The sequence below is a fragment of the Mesitornis unicolor genome, unplaced genomic scaffold (genome assembly GCF_000695765.1).
Source record: "Mesitornis unicolor isolate BGI_N332 unplaced genomic scaffold, ASM69576v1 scaffold9429, whole genome shotgun sequence".
Classification (NCBI taxonomy): Eukaryota; Metazoa; Chordata; class Aves; order Mesitornithiformes; family Mesitornithidae; genus Mesitornis; species Mesitornis unicolor.
Window position 1 is genome coordinate 20668 of NW_010206523.1, and position 16079 is coordinate 36746.

The 16079-nt window shown below is 41.1% G+C and overlaps 1 protein-coding gene across 1 annotated transcript in view; it reads left to right on the forward strand.

Moving 5' to 3' along the window:
- The window catches only part of FARP1 (FERM, RhoGEF (ARHGEF) and pleckstrin domain protein 1 (chondrocyte-derived)), a gene marked incomplete at its 3' end in the record, with an annotated part of 63409 nt that overhangs the window by 8448 nt on the left and 38882 nt on the right, over positions 1-16079 (forward strand). The window contains exons 6-13 of the mRNA XM_010191790.1: positions 35-132; positions 4309-4423; positions 5586-5733; positions 8417-8512; positions 9041-9204; positions 10829-10897; positions 11639-11723; positions 13797-14037. Of these exons, the coding sequence (XP_010190092.1) occupies positions 35-132; positions 4309-4423; positions 5586-5733; positions 8417-8512; positions 9041-9204; positions 10829-10897; positions 11639-11723; positions 13797-14037 (1016 nt within the window). The remainder of the gene's footprint in view (positions 1-34; positions 133-4308; positions 4424-5585; positions 5734-8416; positions 8513-9040; positions 9205-10828; positions 10898-11638; positions 11724-13796; positions 14038-16079) is intronic.

A 16079-nucleotide genomic window follows, 5' to 3' on the forward strand; every position in this document is an offset into this window, starting at 1 on the left:
TTTGTGTAACTCTTTGCTCACTGTTGTTTTGCAGGTACCTATTTGCATTGCAAGTGAAGCAGGATCTGGCACAGGGAAGGCTAACGTGTAACGATACCAGCACTGCCCTCTTAATCTCGCACATAGTGCAATGTAAGTTCCCTTTTTCCTCCTTTCCAAAAGGATGAGCAGGGTGATTGGTTGGACATGCTTTACTGGGTTACCTGTTAGGAGCTGCCGCAGGGACAGGTTTAAGCCACGTGGACAATTTATTGTAGTTCTGTATAGTGGAATTCAAATACAGATAATTTACTTTTTCAAATAAAGCAGAGCTTCTGGACACTGGATTTGCATTTTTAAAGCACAGCATTTGATAGTCTGCCTGCAATCATTTAAAAAGCAAACTTTGCAGGCAGTGGCAAACAGTTTGATTTTTTAATCGTGAGTTCCTGTTTTATGATACTTTGTATCATGTCAGCAGAGCATTCGAATTCCTGGAGAATTGTATGCTGTCTAGAGAATGTAATAAATAAACATGCTTAGAATGCCCGACTAAATCACAGTCCTAAGAGGAAACTGATAGGGAAGAAAAAAACCAACAGATTTTAAGCTGGTTTTTTTTTTTTTAATTGCAAAGTATGCACAATAAGACTATTCAGTAGAATCATACATTAACTTTGTTCTTCACATCAAAGCTTCTTTTAGCTTCCAGATCAGTTGAAAGGCAGTGTATGTTTTCTTTTTCAAGACTTTATGGATACTCGTCTTCACTGAGCCATCTATAGCTCTGGTGTCTGAACTGCTCAGAGGGCAGCTGCCAGCTTGTTTTCCTAAAGCAACAGCTTAAGAGGATAAAATACAGGATGTCCTTTCACCTTTATGAGCTGTCCCTTTCCCTTCTCCCCACAGTCAAACTCAAATTTAATTAAGTTTTTTTTTCAAAATTCTTTTGTTATGTACCTGGCCATTTCCCCTGACACACCTGTACAGGCTGGCAAGGTGTATTCATTTCAAAGTGTGCAAAAATGCAAATCACTACCATTGCTGTTATGCTGCTGAGGTGCATTATGCTGTTGGATTAAATAATTTTCCTCAGTTGCTGGAAGTTATCATCATGCATTTGAAATCTTTCTAGTTCTTTGTCCCCTTCACCCATGAGCTTGAGGTGCAGAGTGATTCTGAACTTGGATTTTAGGAATCAATTAGTACTCTTCTTATGGGGAGAGTCAGGTAAGATATTTCTGTACTGAAAAATGGAGGTTTTCCATCATGTCAGAAGGAGAGAGCTGAGAGATTCATCATGCAAAAGTGAGACAGTATTCACAGAATCTGAGCTGCCGTTTTGGGCAGAGGGATGTTGTGCCTCATAGTGTACCTGCAATGCTGCTTCCCCTCGCCATCTCCTGAGTGCGAGCTGACTTTTTTTTTGCTGTTTATGGTTTTTCCCCTCTCCTCTTTTTTGTGTAACAGTATTTGCTAAAAACCTCTGCTAGAAGTTTGTGACTGTGTCTCATTTATTTGTCCATCTTGTTTCTCATGTACATTTTTCTGTGAAAATTTTCCCTGGTAAGAGTCTGTAGTTGTATCTTACCCACATGGCTGTCTTTTGTATTTATTTTCTCTCAGGCTTGCGATTCAGTAGCTTAAAAAATATTACATATTTATCTGCAACAGAAGCAAAACTAGGCAGCTGATAAGAGTAATGATATCAAACTGCAAAGATTGAGAATGCGGGAGGTTAGGTATTGTATGTCTTATCGATGCTGTGCCTGCAAGTGGTTTCCATGGGGGATATCTGATTCCAGGAGGCCCTTATATTAGGTATACAAGCTGATGGCAATGTTATAGACTGTTATTTATGTGAAATCATAATATGACAGCAAATAGGTTTCTATAAAATTAGCATGTATATTACAGAATGACATTTATATTTGAAACATTCTGTTTAAAAATACCTTAAAAGCATTACAGAAAGTTTTAGAAGTGAGAGAACACTTTGATACCACAAGTGATGCAGCAAAGTGAGTGTGTGAAGTAAGAAGATGAATTGATTAAAGGAAAAGACCTGAAATACAAAGCATTAGACATATCAGAAGTGCTAATGCAGCCAGAATGCACCGTGGTCTAATGGTCTTGCAAGATAAGACAAAATGGAGCATCAGTAGAAACCAATCTTTGGCTAAAACACATCAGAAGATTTTAAAGAAGAGTTATATGTAAGGCTGACAATATTCAAAATATAACTCCTTCTCATTCTGGAGAGAGTCATACCAGAAAGCCATTTAAGGTGGAAAGGAGGGCTGAGGAGAGAAGGAAAAGCTGTTAAGTATGAGGTCAGAGATAACAAATTCAGAAGTAGCTTGAAAGCCAGGAGGACAATTTTGATAATGGATTTGCAGTTGACAAATGCAGAGAACATTATAGAAATCATGGAGAGATGAAATAAGACTCTTCTGTACTCTTGGCTCTGAAGAAAGCCCTGTAGCAGGTGGTTTAAGTCCATCCATGTACAAGGACATACAGGGCACGAACTGCGTTTTAGAGAATCGAGGCCCGTGTTATTTGAGGTTTTGCAAACCTCAGTGGGCTTATGGTTTCATTAAATAAGAGAAACTTGCCCTTCATTTGAGTCAGAGTTAAAAACGGACCCCAGAGATATGTGACACTAGAGTGAGTAAAACTGGAGTGTGGAAGCTGTGTCTGAAGTGGGGACAAAAGGGGCATTTTAGAAAGGAGAATTTTCATGTATTTGGTAGTGTTCTGTAGCTGTATGTCTCAGAGCAGGTGGGATGAGGTGGAAGTCAGCCAGTCTTAGTTATCAACTCTTTTCCACCTCTGGCCTCCAAAGAGTAGAATCACAGAATGTATTGGGCTGGAAGATCATCTGGTCCAACCCCCCTGCAGTGAGCAGGGACAGTGTTACCAGATCAGGTTGCTCAGAGCCCCATCAAGCCTGACCTTGAATATCTCCAGGGATGGGACCTCCACCACCTCTCTGGGCAACCAGTTCCAGTCATCTACTACCCTCATGTTGAAGAATTTTTTCCTAATATCCAACCTAAATCTACCCTTTTCTAGTTTAAAGTTTGGTGTAGTTTAGTATACAAAGTCATCGTGTGGCTGCAGGCAGTTTGGGTTGAAAGGTTACTGCTCTGTCATTCATAGAGGCTTTGGATCTCATCTTCCCTTCCTATGCAAGGTTATTGCTGCTCCTCCACATTTGCAAATACATCTAATCCCACGCAAACTTTTGTCGGAAATTGCCTGCAGTGCTTTAAACGTCATCTGAGAGTTGTTTTTTTTTCCTAAACCCTTTTATTTTGAACAGAACAGGATTAAGGGATTGTTGACATGGGCGGAACTGAGGTGAGGATGAGGCAAGGATCCGCATTTGGGTCTGACATCGTAGGTCAGCTGCACAACAACGTGTCTGACTGCAACCTGGATCTCATTCGAGGGTGCTGCATTTTCATTTCAGTGGCATTATTGAGGTAGCAGCCTTTGTTGCAGCATTGTTGCTATTATGTTTGCAGGCAGAGGCTGCTAGGGCTGCTCAGTGAAAAAGCCAATGGCAAGATTTTCAGAGGCATTCCAAGAATAGCAGGCGACAAGATAGTAATCTGGCACCCACACTTAGATTGCCTGCCTCTTCCCCACTCCCAAAAAAACCCAGGAAGCCTCACTGAATGGGCTGCAAAATGGAAGGTGGGTGTGCCATAATGTTGCACACACAGTATTGAATAACTGCAGCAGATGGGAGCAACTTTGAGGAGGAGGGAGACAGAATGTGTCTCAAACTGCTGCAAAATTAGAGGAAGACAAATGTTTCATAACCTCACGATGGAATACATGCCTGCATTCAGACAAGCAAACAAAACCATCTCTCCAGATTTTTCCCCAAATATTTCACTGTGGGGCATGGGCCTGGTGGGAAAGTTTGTGCTTGGCTGCTCCAGGGACTGGCACCTGGGTACCACCATGCATGTGAGAGAGATGGGTGAGTTCTGCTGGATTAGTGCTGTCCTCCCTGTCACTCCCTTTCCCCCTTATCCCCCACACAAGTTGAGGCAGCACTGTGGTGGCTTCACCTGTTCAGTTGACATACAACAGCTCCTTACTTGGTTGTGGTGGATGGGATGAGTCCTTGGGCAAGGGAGGAATGTGTGGAAGATAATGTAGTGGGAATCTGATTACAAAACCATGACACAGCTTGCAAGAAACTATGTTTGCTTCTCTGCCCTCTTCCCAGCTGCCTGCACCTTTTGGACTCCCTGAATAATTCAGATTTAATACAATGTTTTAATAGACTTTTCTTAAAATTTTCCATAGCTGAGATTGGGGATTTTGATGAAACCATAGATCGTGAACACTTAGCGAAGAACAAGTATATACCTCAGCAAGAAGCACTAGAAGACAAAATCATGGAATTTCACCGTAGTCACATGTAAGACTTTTTTGTTCTTGTTATTTGCCTTCTTTTCCTTTAGAGTAGCTCTAACTGTAAATATATCCTAGACCGTAAGTACGAAAGAGATTTGGACCTCTGAGTTTCTCAAAGGTTACTTCTCAGAAAACTTTCAAGGCTATGAATTTCCTGAAAGTTACTCGTGTCTTTCTCCCGTCATCATAACAAGATGTTTAAAGAGCAATTGATTTTGATATTCATTCAAGCCATCGTTTTACAGTCTATTTCATACGAAATGCTTCACTGCTGATTTTGTGCATGCAGGTATGATTGCCAATGATGACTGATCAGTTAGGCGCTTCTGACAGCAATCTTTTGGATTTCAAGGACACTGAATGTTGCTTTTTCACCTTTCCATGCTTTATTTAGGGATGGATGAAGAAGGGGTTTAATGATAGTTTTAGGAAAAGCACAGAGTGCTTGCAGAATTAGGAATTTGGGGAGAACAAGATTCAAGATGATGATGCAAATTGATATCCTAAGACTTAGAGAAAAGACTAGAAGTAAGAAGGTGGTTAAAAGAATTACAAATAAGGCATAGAAGAATATTTTTTTTTGCCATCAAGAACACTTCAAGACTTGAACAGTTTCATTCTGAGCTACATTAAATTTTTATTGAGTTGTGGGGAGTTCTGTAGCAGTAATAACCAAAACTTTTGCCTGATATCATGATGACTAATATAGTGCTTATAGGTTTCCAACATTTATGTTAGTGTTTTCATGGCTTCTGTTTTGCTTCATTCTGGGTATTGCATTCACTTTTACAATGAACAACATCCTTGCATACTTCTGTTTATGATTTTTGTCTTAGGAATACAGCATGTTTTTCCAATGGAAAATACAAAGTGAGGTAGTGAATTCTGTTAAAAGTTAGTGGTTCAAAATTCAGCTGGATCAGGTGTCTCAGAATTGGAGCAATCAAAATTTCTAATAGACTGTAAAATCTGTGGATTCTTTGGTATAGGTTTAGACTAAGATAAAGTTGTTCTAGCTGATATAAATCTGGGGACATAGAAAAAACATACAGATATTATACCTCTGACAAGTTTCAGTCTCTTTGATGAAATGTCTCTTTGTTCTCTGTTGATCTCTATTAAGAGGTGTGAAGAATACGTGTGTCTTCTCTGTTTTCTTTCTCAAGGGGACAGACACCAGCAGAGTCTGACTTCCAGCTTCTGGAGATTGCCCGCCGACTGGAGATGTACGGAATACGCTTGCATCCAGCCAAGGACAGGGAAGGGACAAAAATCAACCTGGCTGTTGCCAACACAGGCATTCTGGTGTTTCAGGTTAGAGCTGCTCAGCACATGACTTTGTGCTTTATAAAGCAGAGAGATTTCTGACAGTGATGAGAAGTCAGGACCTCAACCATCTCTAAATGAATTTGGTTGGGAAAATTCAGGAACTTCTGAATTTTTTCTAACAGTGAACTTAAACCTTTTATAGCTGCATTAGGTCCTTCGTTTCCAGGGACTCTTACCTTGTTTGTATGCACAGGGTAGAATTCCACCTGCAGCTACAAGGTGCTGTTCAAGATGCAAACTGATCCACAGCTCACAATTTGCAATTTGGTCATGCTGACATCTCCTACATATGCACCATGCCTGCAGGTAGGTCTTGCAGGCATGGTGCATATAAATGGGTGTGAAGCAGGGACAAATAAAACGAGAGACAAATGGACTACACAGAGAAGGATGTAGAAAATGAATTTAAGCTCTCGGTAGTATTACTTTGTCAGAGCTTTTGCAGTTTTCTTGACCAGCCTTGGCTATTCTGCCTTTGCTTCAGCAAAGATTAAAATTCATTGCATGAGTCTTACTTCTTTCCCTAAAAGATTCAAAGTATTTTCCTTACATTTCTTTCCTTTCCTCTCCTACTGCAGTCAGCCTAGTAAATGTTTGTGAAGCATCATTAGTAAATTTATCAAATTCTTGTTTTGTAGTTCCCCTTAGGTAAATAACAAATTGAGCTTTTATAGTTATGAAGGTACAGATAGTTAGCTGGTGTAAGCTGTTTTCACTTCAGATGAGCTTATGCCTGCTAGCATCCAAAATGCTACTTACCTCGCTATGTGTTAAAAACAGTAAGTAAACTGCTCTTTTAAATGTCTGTTTTTACGATTGTCAAAAAAGACTGTTCATCTGAACTGTTTGACTACAGTTAAAATACTAGTGTTTCCAACTTACAAAGTACTTTGAGTCCTTTTATAAAGAAAAACAACAGCAACAAACCAACCCAGAAATATGTGTGATCCAAATGCTCTGAGATCTAAATTTTAAAAAATATATTAAAAAACCCTGCTCAACTAAATGGGTTGCTAGTAAAACCTGAAAACTGAAGCATAGCTTGAAGCATGATAACACCAGGATGTTGTTAGAACTGCACATAACTCAAATAATTGTATGTTCAGGCCCTCCTGCTGCTTCCCCGCAGTATTTTCATCAGCTGAATTAATGAATTGCAAAGCCTTGTAAATTAAGACTGTCTTACAGCTGAAAGTTTGTGTCCACACAGAACAGCGTGGACCTCACCGAGTCCCAGCAGACAGCTGGGATCCTTCAATAAGTATGTTGCTGCTGATTGAAAGCCCAAAGCCTGATCTGTAAAGCTCTAAAACTCGGTCGTCTCTTCTTGTCCTAATGTGTTTGGGACTTTCAAAATGAGGTTTTTTGGAATTTCCAGGAAAACTTGGAAATTTTGCTGGATCAAGCTCTAAGTCTGAATGCTGAAAAGAAATTCAGGCTCTGACCTGCTGGAGTCTGCCCAGCAATTGGTGTCTGACAGTGGGCTTAGGGCTCCCTGCTAGCACTTCATAGGGCAAGAGTCTTAAGTTCATCTTGTTTTGAATATAACTGAGAGAAATTTAAATATGAAGGCCTCAGGGAAAATAAAGGTTCACTCACTAACATCATAAGCAGTACTGAGACAGACTTATTTTAAAGCCTGCCATTTATTTGGATATGAGTGTCAGTGCTGCTGAATATTCTAAGGGAGATTAATGATATGATTCTTAGACAGCAGGTTGACTTAGCAGACATCATCACGCTGTCATTACTCCTACATCCGTCTGGTGACGGCGCCCAGATCGGTGTGGGTTTCTGCTTTTGGCAATCCTGTAGTAGCTCTCTGATACTTCTGTGCTGTAGGCATGTTTGTATTGAAGTCTTTACTGAACAAACTACTGTAATGAATATTTTAAAATAGTACCTCCAATACCTTCTGACATAGATTAAGAAAGAGACTTCTGGAGAGTAGGGACAAATGATGCAGTGGCTGGGAATTGTAGTATTTTGAAGGTAATTTCTCTCAGGCTTCCTGTTTGCTTCTGGTTGCTTTTTAGGGGGAAAAGCATTTTGTGACTCTTCAGAGACAAGTAATTTATTTTTCCTTTTACTTCCGTTGCTCCCTGTGAAAGGTCAAAATACTAACAGTATTTTGAACTTCCAGTACAAAACTTTCAGTTGCTGGCTTTCTTGGACCCCCAGTGGTGTTTATTTTGCCCTGTAGTCAGACAAAGAGAAAAGAAATCTACCTCATCAAAGTGAGGTGACCGTGTCAGGTGTCTGGATTCCCTGCATTCTGCATTCTCTGTAGCTGGTAGAAAGAAAAGGAGACATCTCTGGGGAGTGACTTAGTCCACTGAAAATCAGAGTCTGCAGAGTGGAACAAGATAATAGCATCTGGGCAAAAGCTGGGCCACCCTGTTTTGCACATTAATAGTGGGTCGGATACTTTCACATCAACTCATTATACTTAGCCCTATAAATATGCAAGAGTTTAACCATAAGTACCTGCTCTCAGTCACAGCACCAGATACTTATGATTTGCACTCTCAGAGGAGGAATAATAAGAAATATCATAATTTCAAGTGAAGTGAACAGATGATTAATTTATGACAAGCTTTCTTTAGTGGCTTAGATTTCTCCATTTGGATCTGGAGTGCTTAAACTCTGCTGGCTTTGTTCTCTATAGGGTCACACCAAGATCAATGCCTTCAACTGGGCTAAGGTTCGAAAGCTGAGCTTCAAGAGGAAACGTTTTCTTATCAAACTACGGCCTGATGTGAATGTAAGTCCTTGTCAGGAACTGATTAAGTTGACAAAAGGTTATTTGGGAAATCCCTACTTGCAGATCAAACATATGCTTTTATCACCTTAAGAAGACCTTTTTTTTAATTAATTGCTTATATTCACTGTTGGTACTGCACACATCGACCTGGCATCTCAAGTGAGCAGTCCTAGCAAAGGAAATGCAAACTGAATGTCACACCGTCATCTTCTGGCTGCGACTCTGGTACTTTATCATCAATTCTTAAGTTACAGCATGTGAACCACTTCTTCTCATTAATGTTAAGACCACTGGTTTCTCTCTGTCATGTTTGCCAATGAAAGGAAGTTTGAGCAGTCGCTTTGATACTGCTAGACAGATGAGTGGAGTCTCAAAGTGGGAAGGGTGTAGGGCTTGTTAGTAAAGCCTGAAAGTCAATGAGTTGGGAATAAAAGCTCATTTTTGTAGCATAGTGCCTCCTTTGTCAATGCATCTCTGTAATGTATGTTGCTTGCTAGCTTACATTGCAAATGCTATCTCAATTTTCAGAGTTCGTTCCAGGACACCCTGGAATTCCTTATGGCCAGTCGAGATTTTTGCAAGTCTTTCTGGAAGATCTGTGTGGAACATCATGCCTTTTTCAGGCTTTTTGAGGAACCTAAACCAAAGCCTAAACCTGTTCTTTTTTCTAGAGGTTCATCATTTAGGTTCAGGTAAGACCTGCATTTTTCTTTCCACCTTTGTTGCATCCTCACTTCAAAATCACATCCACCTGTTATTTTCAATTCCCCTTTTTAACATTGCAGTTTGCTCCTTTATGTTTTCCATTGAATCTTCTCAGCCAGAACAGTGCAAAGAACTTTATAGGGAAAAAGCCTGCATTCGTTTTGTAGTAGCTGTTGCAAAGTAGCTTTCTGGAGGTAAGATATGAAGTATATAGGTTCCAGCTGGTTTCACATAAGAAAATCCTCCTGTGTCCAAAGTGACACCAGCTAGCAACTTTTTGGCACTCTTTGAATCTTCTGCTTCTAGGATGGGATCTTTCCTATGTATCAGAGTAGAAATTTGTATTTTCATTGCATGTTCCTGTGGTAGACTCATCACTGTGCAGTTAAAAGCAACAGCTTCTCTTTATGCTGAGACCTTTATACTTGCAAAGGATTTATGGCCACCTATGCTAAGGCCAAGTCTACCTGTGATATTGTTAGAGCTGTAGAAAAGTTTTTTAATATTTGGGTTATTGGTGGTTTTTTTTTCCTTATATTGTCAGAAGCCTCATCGTAGATATTGTATTGTGTATGCCAGGGGGGAAATCTTTTTATTCGTACAGTTCATTTTGCTTGCAAAGCTGATATAAGCTGAAAAGCCAGAAACCCTCTTTGCGGGGATAAAGCATACACTCTAGTTGCTTTGCACAAGAACATAGTAGATACAGCCATTCTGACTCTCCTCCTACTTTTTCCTGCCTGCAAAGAAAATTAATTAAGATGGAAGGACCCAGGTTAGGGTAAACAAGCTATAACTTAAGTTTCTACCTGAGTAAATGGAGGACTGTAGGTATGTTTGGCTTACCTTCTGGTTTGGAGAGTGGGTTTTGGCTACATCCTCTACTTGCTGTGATCTGTGTACATCCATGCGGTAACTTTTTCCGGGCCTTGTGGTAATTCAGTTAAGTTGAAAGGCTCTACTGAATGGGAAGGATTTGGTTCTCTATTGAGCATACTTGAGGTGTGGTTTTCCTTTACTGCTCTCAGCTCCCTTTGGAGTTTGCACAATAGAAAGTGCTGGGCTTTCTCACTAGTTTTTCATGTCCTGTAGCAGAAAGGGAGAAAGAGATTTCCAGTCTAAATCTCTGCAGAAAATGTATATATGTGTAGTTGATGTGTTTAATATTAACAACTGAGTCACAAAAAGCATTTGAGCAGTTTTCATCCTGGTTCTAGGGTTTACTGATACCACGTGAGGCTGGTATTTGACTCAAAGGGATTCAATAATGTTTTTTATTCATAGAAGGAAAACTTAACTCCTGCTTTCCTTTCTATTGTGGTGACTTACCAGTAACATAGTACCCTATAAAGGGCACACAGCTAAATTTAAGCAGTTCTGAAATGGCATCAAAAAGTAGCTCCATAGCAAAAAAAGGGACAAGTAACATGCAAAATGATAAAAATCTGTGTATATCTGACCAGATCCCCTTCCTTATGATCTTACATGAGTTTCTGCTGGTAGTGAGGAATACTCTTCTGGATGCTGTGACTTGATATGCAGGCCACATACATGTTTATGACGACCAGGTGATATATTGTATTAAATATTTTAACTGTGGTTTTCTTCCAGTGGTCGGACTCAGAAGCAAGTTCTTGACTATGTTAAAGAAGGAGGGCACAAAAAAGTGCAGTTTGAAAGGTGAGAGGATATAAATGAGCTGTCCCGATATGTTTTACTCAAAGAAAAGTCATTATTTCCTGTTAGTTACATTCCAAGATCTTGTCACCAGTCCAAGTAAAAAATTCCTTCTTTGCTGGTTTGAAAGTTTATTGCTTGTATAATATCCCCTTGGTGCTCAATGTTTTGGCAGAAGTTGGCATAACCTATAGTTTGCTTAAAATCAATAGTCTTCAATCTGTTTTTCAGCAGTGAGTGTCCTACCATGACAGGTAACTGCCTCCAGTATTGATTTGCACCCTCTTTGGTGGGATGTGGTTAATGTACGTGAACAGACATATTCATCTCAGGGTAAAACTAAAAGTAACAGGAATAGTTACAGCCAACCTTAAGGGAGAGATTTCCGGGAAAAGCTTCCAACTTGCTAGAGCCAGTTCTGTCTAAATTCATCTTTCTCATGGTGAGCTGAAATGTAATGGCCAAAATGCCACAAAGGCCATGACAACAGTTTATTGCTTATGACTCATGTTCTGGTGATAGACCATTTTTGCTTCAGTGCCTCTCTCTTTTCTTACAATGATATGTTTGCAACACATAGTACATTTAAATTTTACAAAAGGGAGGAATGTGAATCTGTTTTGGAGCAAACTTTTATGAAAGCTGCTATTCAAAGGTTTTGTTTGAAAGGAGGCATGTCTCTTGATTCCTATTTGTAGAAATAAATGAAATGACTTCTTACTGTGATTTTCCTTTTATCTCCAGGAAACACAGCAAGATTCATTCCATCAGGAGTCTGACTGCACAGCCTTCAGAACAGCATACAGAGGTGCCAAAACAAGTCAGTGATGTTGATGAAACCCTGGATCATGCCTTTTAAACATTTCTTGCTAGATTACCCTCCACTGATTGCTGTTTCAAAACTCTAGGAGCATAGTTTTCTGCTCACTTTCCATTTAACTGGTTGCTGGGAAGCCTTAGGTGCCATAAGTTTTAGGTTTTGCAAGTGGAACAGGTTCACCTCCACTGTAGAACAGCATTGCTACCAGACAACAAGACAAATATAAATAGTGAGGTTGTCTGAGCTGTACTAATGACCATCTGAAAAATTGCAGTCCACAGTGTTACTGCTAAGGTCCTGGGTTGTAGCTGGTTATTGCATTTGGGAAAAGCTTAATTCTTTTCCTGCACTGGGGAGCCTTTGTTGCCCATGACAAGGTGTTTTGTTGTATTAACCAGGGAGGAGAATAGTTATTTCCTCAGAAAAATTACAGCTGTGGACTTATAAGCCATTATGTGTGGTAGATACCTAATGTATTTGTCTTATGTTAATAGCTGTTATGCATTAGGAGTTTGCAAATCCAATAGCCCAATATTGGCGAGATTGAAGCAGCTGCATGTTCCCAGGTCCAGCTAGTAGCAAGACTGAGCTTGCACTCACAATAGGCACCCACATAAATGCACATATCCAATACATATACACACAGCCAGCCACATGGGTAAACAGAAAACAGCAGCCCTACAAGCACAAACAGTGCCAATGGCATCACCCTGTTCCACTTTTTGGCTGATCAGGATGAAAGGTCGTTAGTGGAAAATATGTATACATATATACAATATGGATCCCTCCTGCAACTGGTCTTCGACACTCAGTAGTGGGCCCTTGGATCCCCAGGTCTCCCACTGGGTGATACCTGGACATACAAGCCCCCAGGCTCACAGTCCCACTCCAGTTGCTGGATACTTGCACAGATTGCACAGATGCATGGCACATCAAAGGTGTCTCTCCAATAGCTGGTCCAGACTTACGACATTACCAGTAATTGACCCTCAGGTCCCATGGTCTTTCCAGTGTCTGGCCTGACTTATGGCTGCTCCAGTATGTGGCTCCCAACTCTCTTATCCGACACGCCAGCTAGTCCAGTTTGATGTTTGCTAGCAATTGCACATTGATCTACCCACCCAGTCCATGTGGACATGCTCTGGTCTCTCCAGTTGCTGGGATCCCAAACACAGCCAGACAGTGGGCTGATGACTCTCCTGGGACAACCCCAGAGGAGCTTCATTTCCCTCATTAGGTTATTGGAGTTGCTCCAACCTGTCATTGTTTCTCTGTGCAAATCTGTGTTTGTGGAGGCAGACCTTCAGTCACTTTACACTAAATAGAGCCTAAATGACAGGAGGTTAATACATTTAAGCATGATATCCGCACCTTCACTTTTCTTGCATTGCTTCTTTCTGATATTTGCAATCTCGCTCATTCCTGCAAATCTAAGAACTTCAGAGAATTCTGCTAGAAATGCAGCCCTTTTCAAATATGTTTTAGCATTTTAATATTGCTAAGACAAACTCAGGTAGATGGAACATGGCTACTGGGCAAATGCGACATACTTCTGTATGCAGAAAAGCCAGCCCAGGAATTAGTGGCATGTATGCTCTAGGGATTAAATGTAGGGTGTTCAAAAGCCCACATGTAGTTTTTTTAATGTATGTAAGTAGGGCATTCAAAATTTTTCTTACACATTTATCTTTTTTGTCCCTCCAGTTTCTCAAGAGTAGAGCAAACAGGTTGATGTTCTTAGTGTTGATGGATGCCTTAGGGCATTGATACACCTCAAATATCCCTTTTTATATATCACCACATTCTGTCTGCGTTCTCTTCCCTTGCTTAGCTTATGTATTTTTCTGTTCTTAAGATCAGAGACCTCTTTTTTTTTTTTTTTTTTTCTAATTCATTTTGAAGCTTGGGTTACCTCTTCTGCTTTTAAGAGACTCCTATGTTGCTGCAAGATGCAGTGCAAAATTCTGGTGCATAATTACACATAGCCTTTTCCCTCTGGCTCCCCTCCCTCCCAAACCTGTCCCCTTCCACCCCTCCATCCCCATTTGTCTCTCCCTTGCCTTCCCTCCTTTATCTTTCCAGAGCTCTAGCTTTGCCTATGGAGATGACAATGATGCTGCAGCAGTGCAGAGCTCCCGGCAAGGGAAGGAATTGAAAGCTTCAGCAGAAGACACTGGACAGCACAAGAGCCCTTCCTTGAAGAAGAGCCCAAAGGAAAGCAGAAAGGTGGATGGAGCAGTGGTGTCAACAGTGGAGGAGGAAGAGGAGGCTGCTAAGGACAGGATGCAGCAGAACAGACCTCAGTCACAGCAACCAAGCACAGGTCCAGCTTCCAGGGCTGCTCATGGCAGCAGCACCTCCATTCCTTTCATTGACTGCAGTGATGTAGATAGCGAGTATGATCTCCTCAGAGGACAAATAACCCGGTCATATTCCCAAACAAATGACAATTATGAGGGTGATTTGACCAGTGGTGCCTATATTCACTATAGAGATGAAAATCGCAATAGAACTAGACACAGGGATTCCTCAGCCTCTATAAAGTCTTCCCAGTATCTCTCTGAAGAGTACCTTGATGATAACCCAGCTAATCTCTCCTTCTACACTGGGGGAAGCCCCAGGATGCCAAGGCACAGCTCACTGGTTGACGAAATGTTTAAAGGGCCGGGGAGCCGCAGTCCGCTGGCCACTCCATTGCCTCCCAGTAGCAAAGGGTCAAGCCCTAACATGAACCTGAGTAGAACTGGCTCACAGGGTTACGTCTCTGAAAATGGGCATGACTGCAGGGTGAGGGCTGGGGAGGAGGATAGCTATGCCGGCAGCTGCCATGGGTATGGCAGATATTCTCCAGGTTCTCAACGGCCTCGTGCACAGAAAATCCCAAATCTCTGCAATAAATCAGTTACAGATCCCTTTATCCTGAGCCAGATATCCTCAACCCCTGGGCAGGAGTATAGATCAGAGAGACATTGCAAAGGAGGCGCGGTGGCTAAGATGTCTTCTCCAGAAGGCAAAATGCTGGCCAATGGTCTGCCAGCCGGGACGCACTCCAAGCAGAGCCCAGTCATGCAGTCGCTGCATGCCAGTGGGATGATGGATCACATGGCTGCCATCCAGATGATGGAGGGCTCCACTAGCAGTGGGACAGAGTCTAGCGATTCTGACTCCGAAATCATCAACCCCTTCACTCACCCCCTGGTGTTTGGAAACCCCATTGTGCTGAGTTCCTCCCCCATGCCTAGAAATAAGTACTCCTTTGGAAGCCTTCAGCTTGAGGAGGAGGTAGAGGAGGATGTGTCTGTTGGCCTCAGCGATGAAGATGGCGTGCAGGTCTTCAGTTGCTAGGGACCAGGGTGTATGAGACCAGTGGATAACGTGATTGCTCATTAGAGTGATTGCATCTTCTTGAGTCTTGAGAGTGGCTGGTAATAATTTCAGCACGTGGACTTTTTCAAATGTTCTCATTGTACTTACCAGCCAGAGGGAAGGGATGCTGGAAATACAGTAAGTGTCAGTGAATCTTAACAGTAATGCATCTCCTCTGAAAGGCAGGAGGAGAGAAAAAATTAGACTGATTTAGGTACCTTTCTAAGACTTGATGCACTCACCTATTCTTTGTATGAAGTCATATTTTAGGTATATTTTGTAGCTTCTTTGACACTTGACTAGTTATTTTGACAAACAAAAATTAAGTAGGTACCTTGTGCTCTTTTGTATGTCTGTTACAGGCTTTTTTTCCTCTCCCATATAAGGAGAGCAACTTACGAGTGCCTCAGCAGAGTTTGGGAAAAAAAAATTAAACTTATGGCCAAATGCAGCCAGCTTGATACTTAAGACCAAGACTTGTTGAAATCTTGAAATATGCTGGAAAATCATTTCATAGCAAGTGTATGTTTGGTCTACTCATCTTCATAACCTATTTTATGATCGTAACTGATGAACTGAGGATACAAATTAGGCATGTATACGGGAACAATGACACTGTTGGCTTTTTCTTCAATGAGTTCAACAGGCTGATTTGGTGATGGAGATTTTGAAACTCCAGACTCTCCCTTGGGCAAGAAAGAGAACAAGATGAAAGATATAATTCGAGTGAAAAAACTCAGATTGAAACAGCTCTAATGAAGAGTAGTATGACTATTACTTGCAAGGCAATCCTTTCTATCCTTCTTCATCAGTGTGGTATGAAGATTAATTGCAAGACTTTTTCCCCTTATTCTTTCAGTGGAATTATTCACAGAGACATCAAAGTTCTGTTGTGGGTGATTTTTGGTGGGGGGTTTGGAGATGGTGGCTGTTTGATTTTATTTCTTGCTTTGATCATGAGGAATCTTTATCTGTATAGGATCCAATTAGTCTGTCACA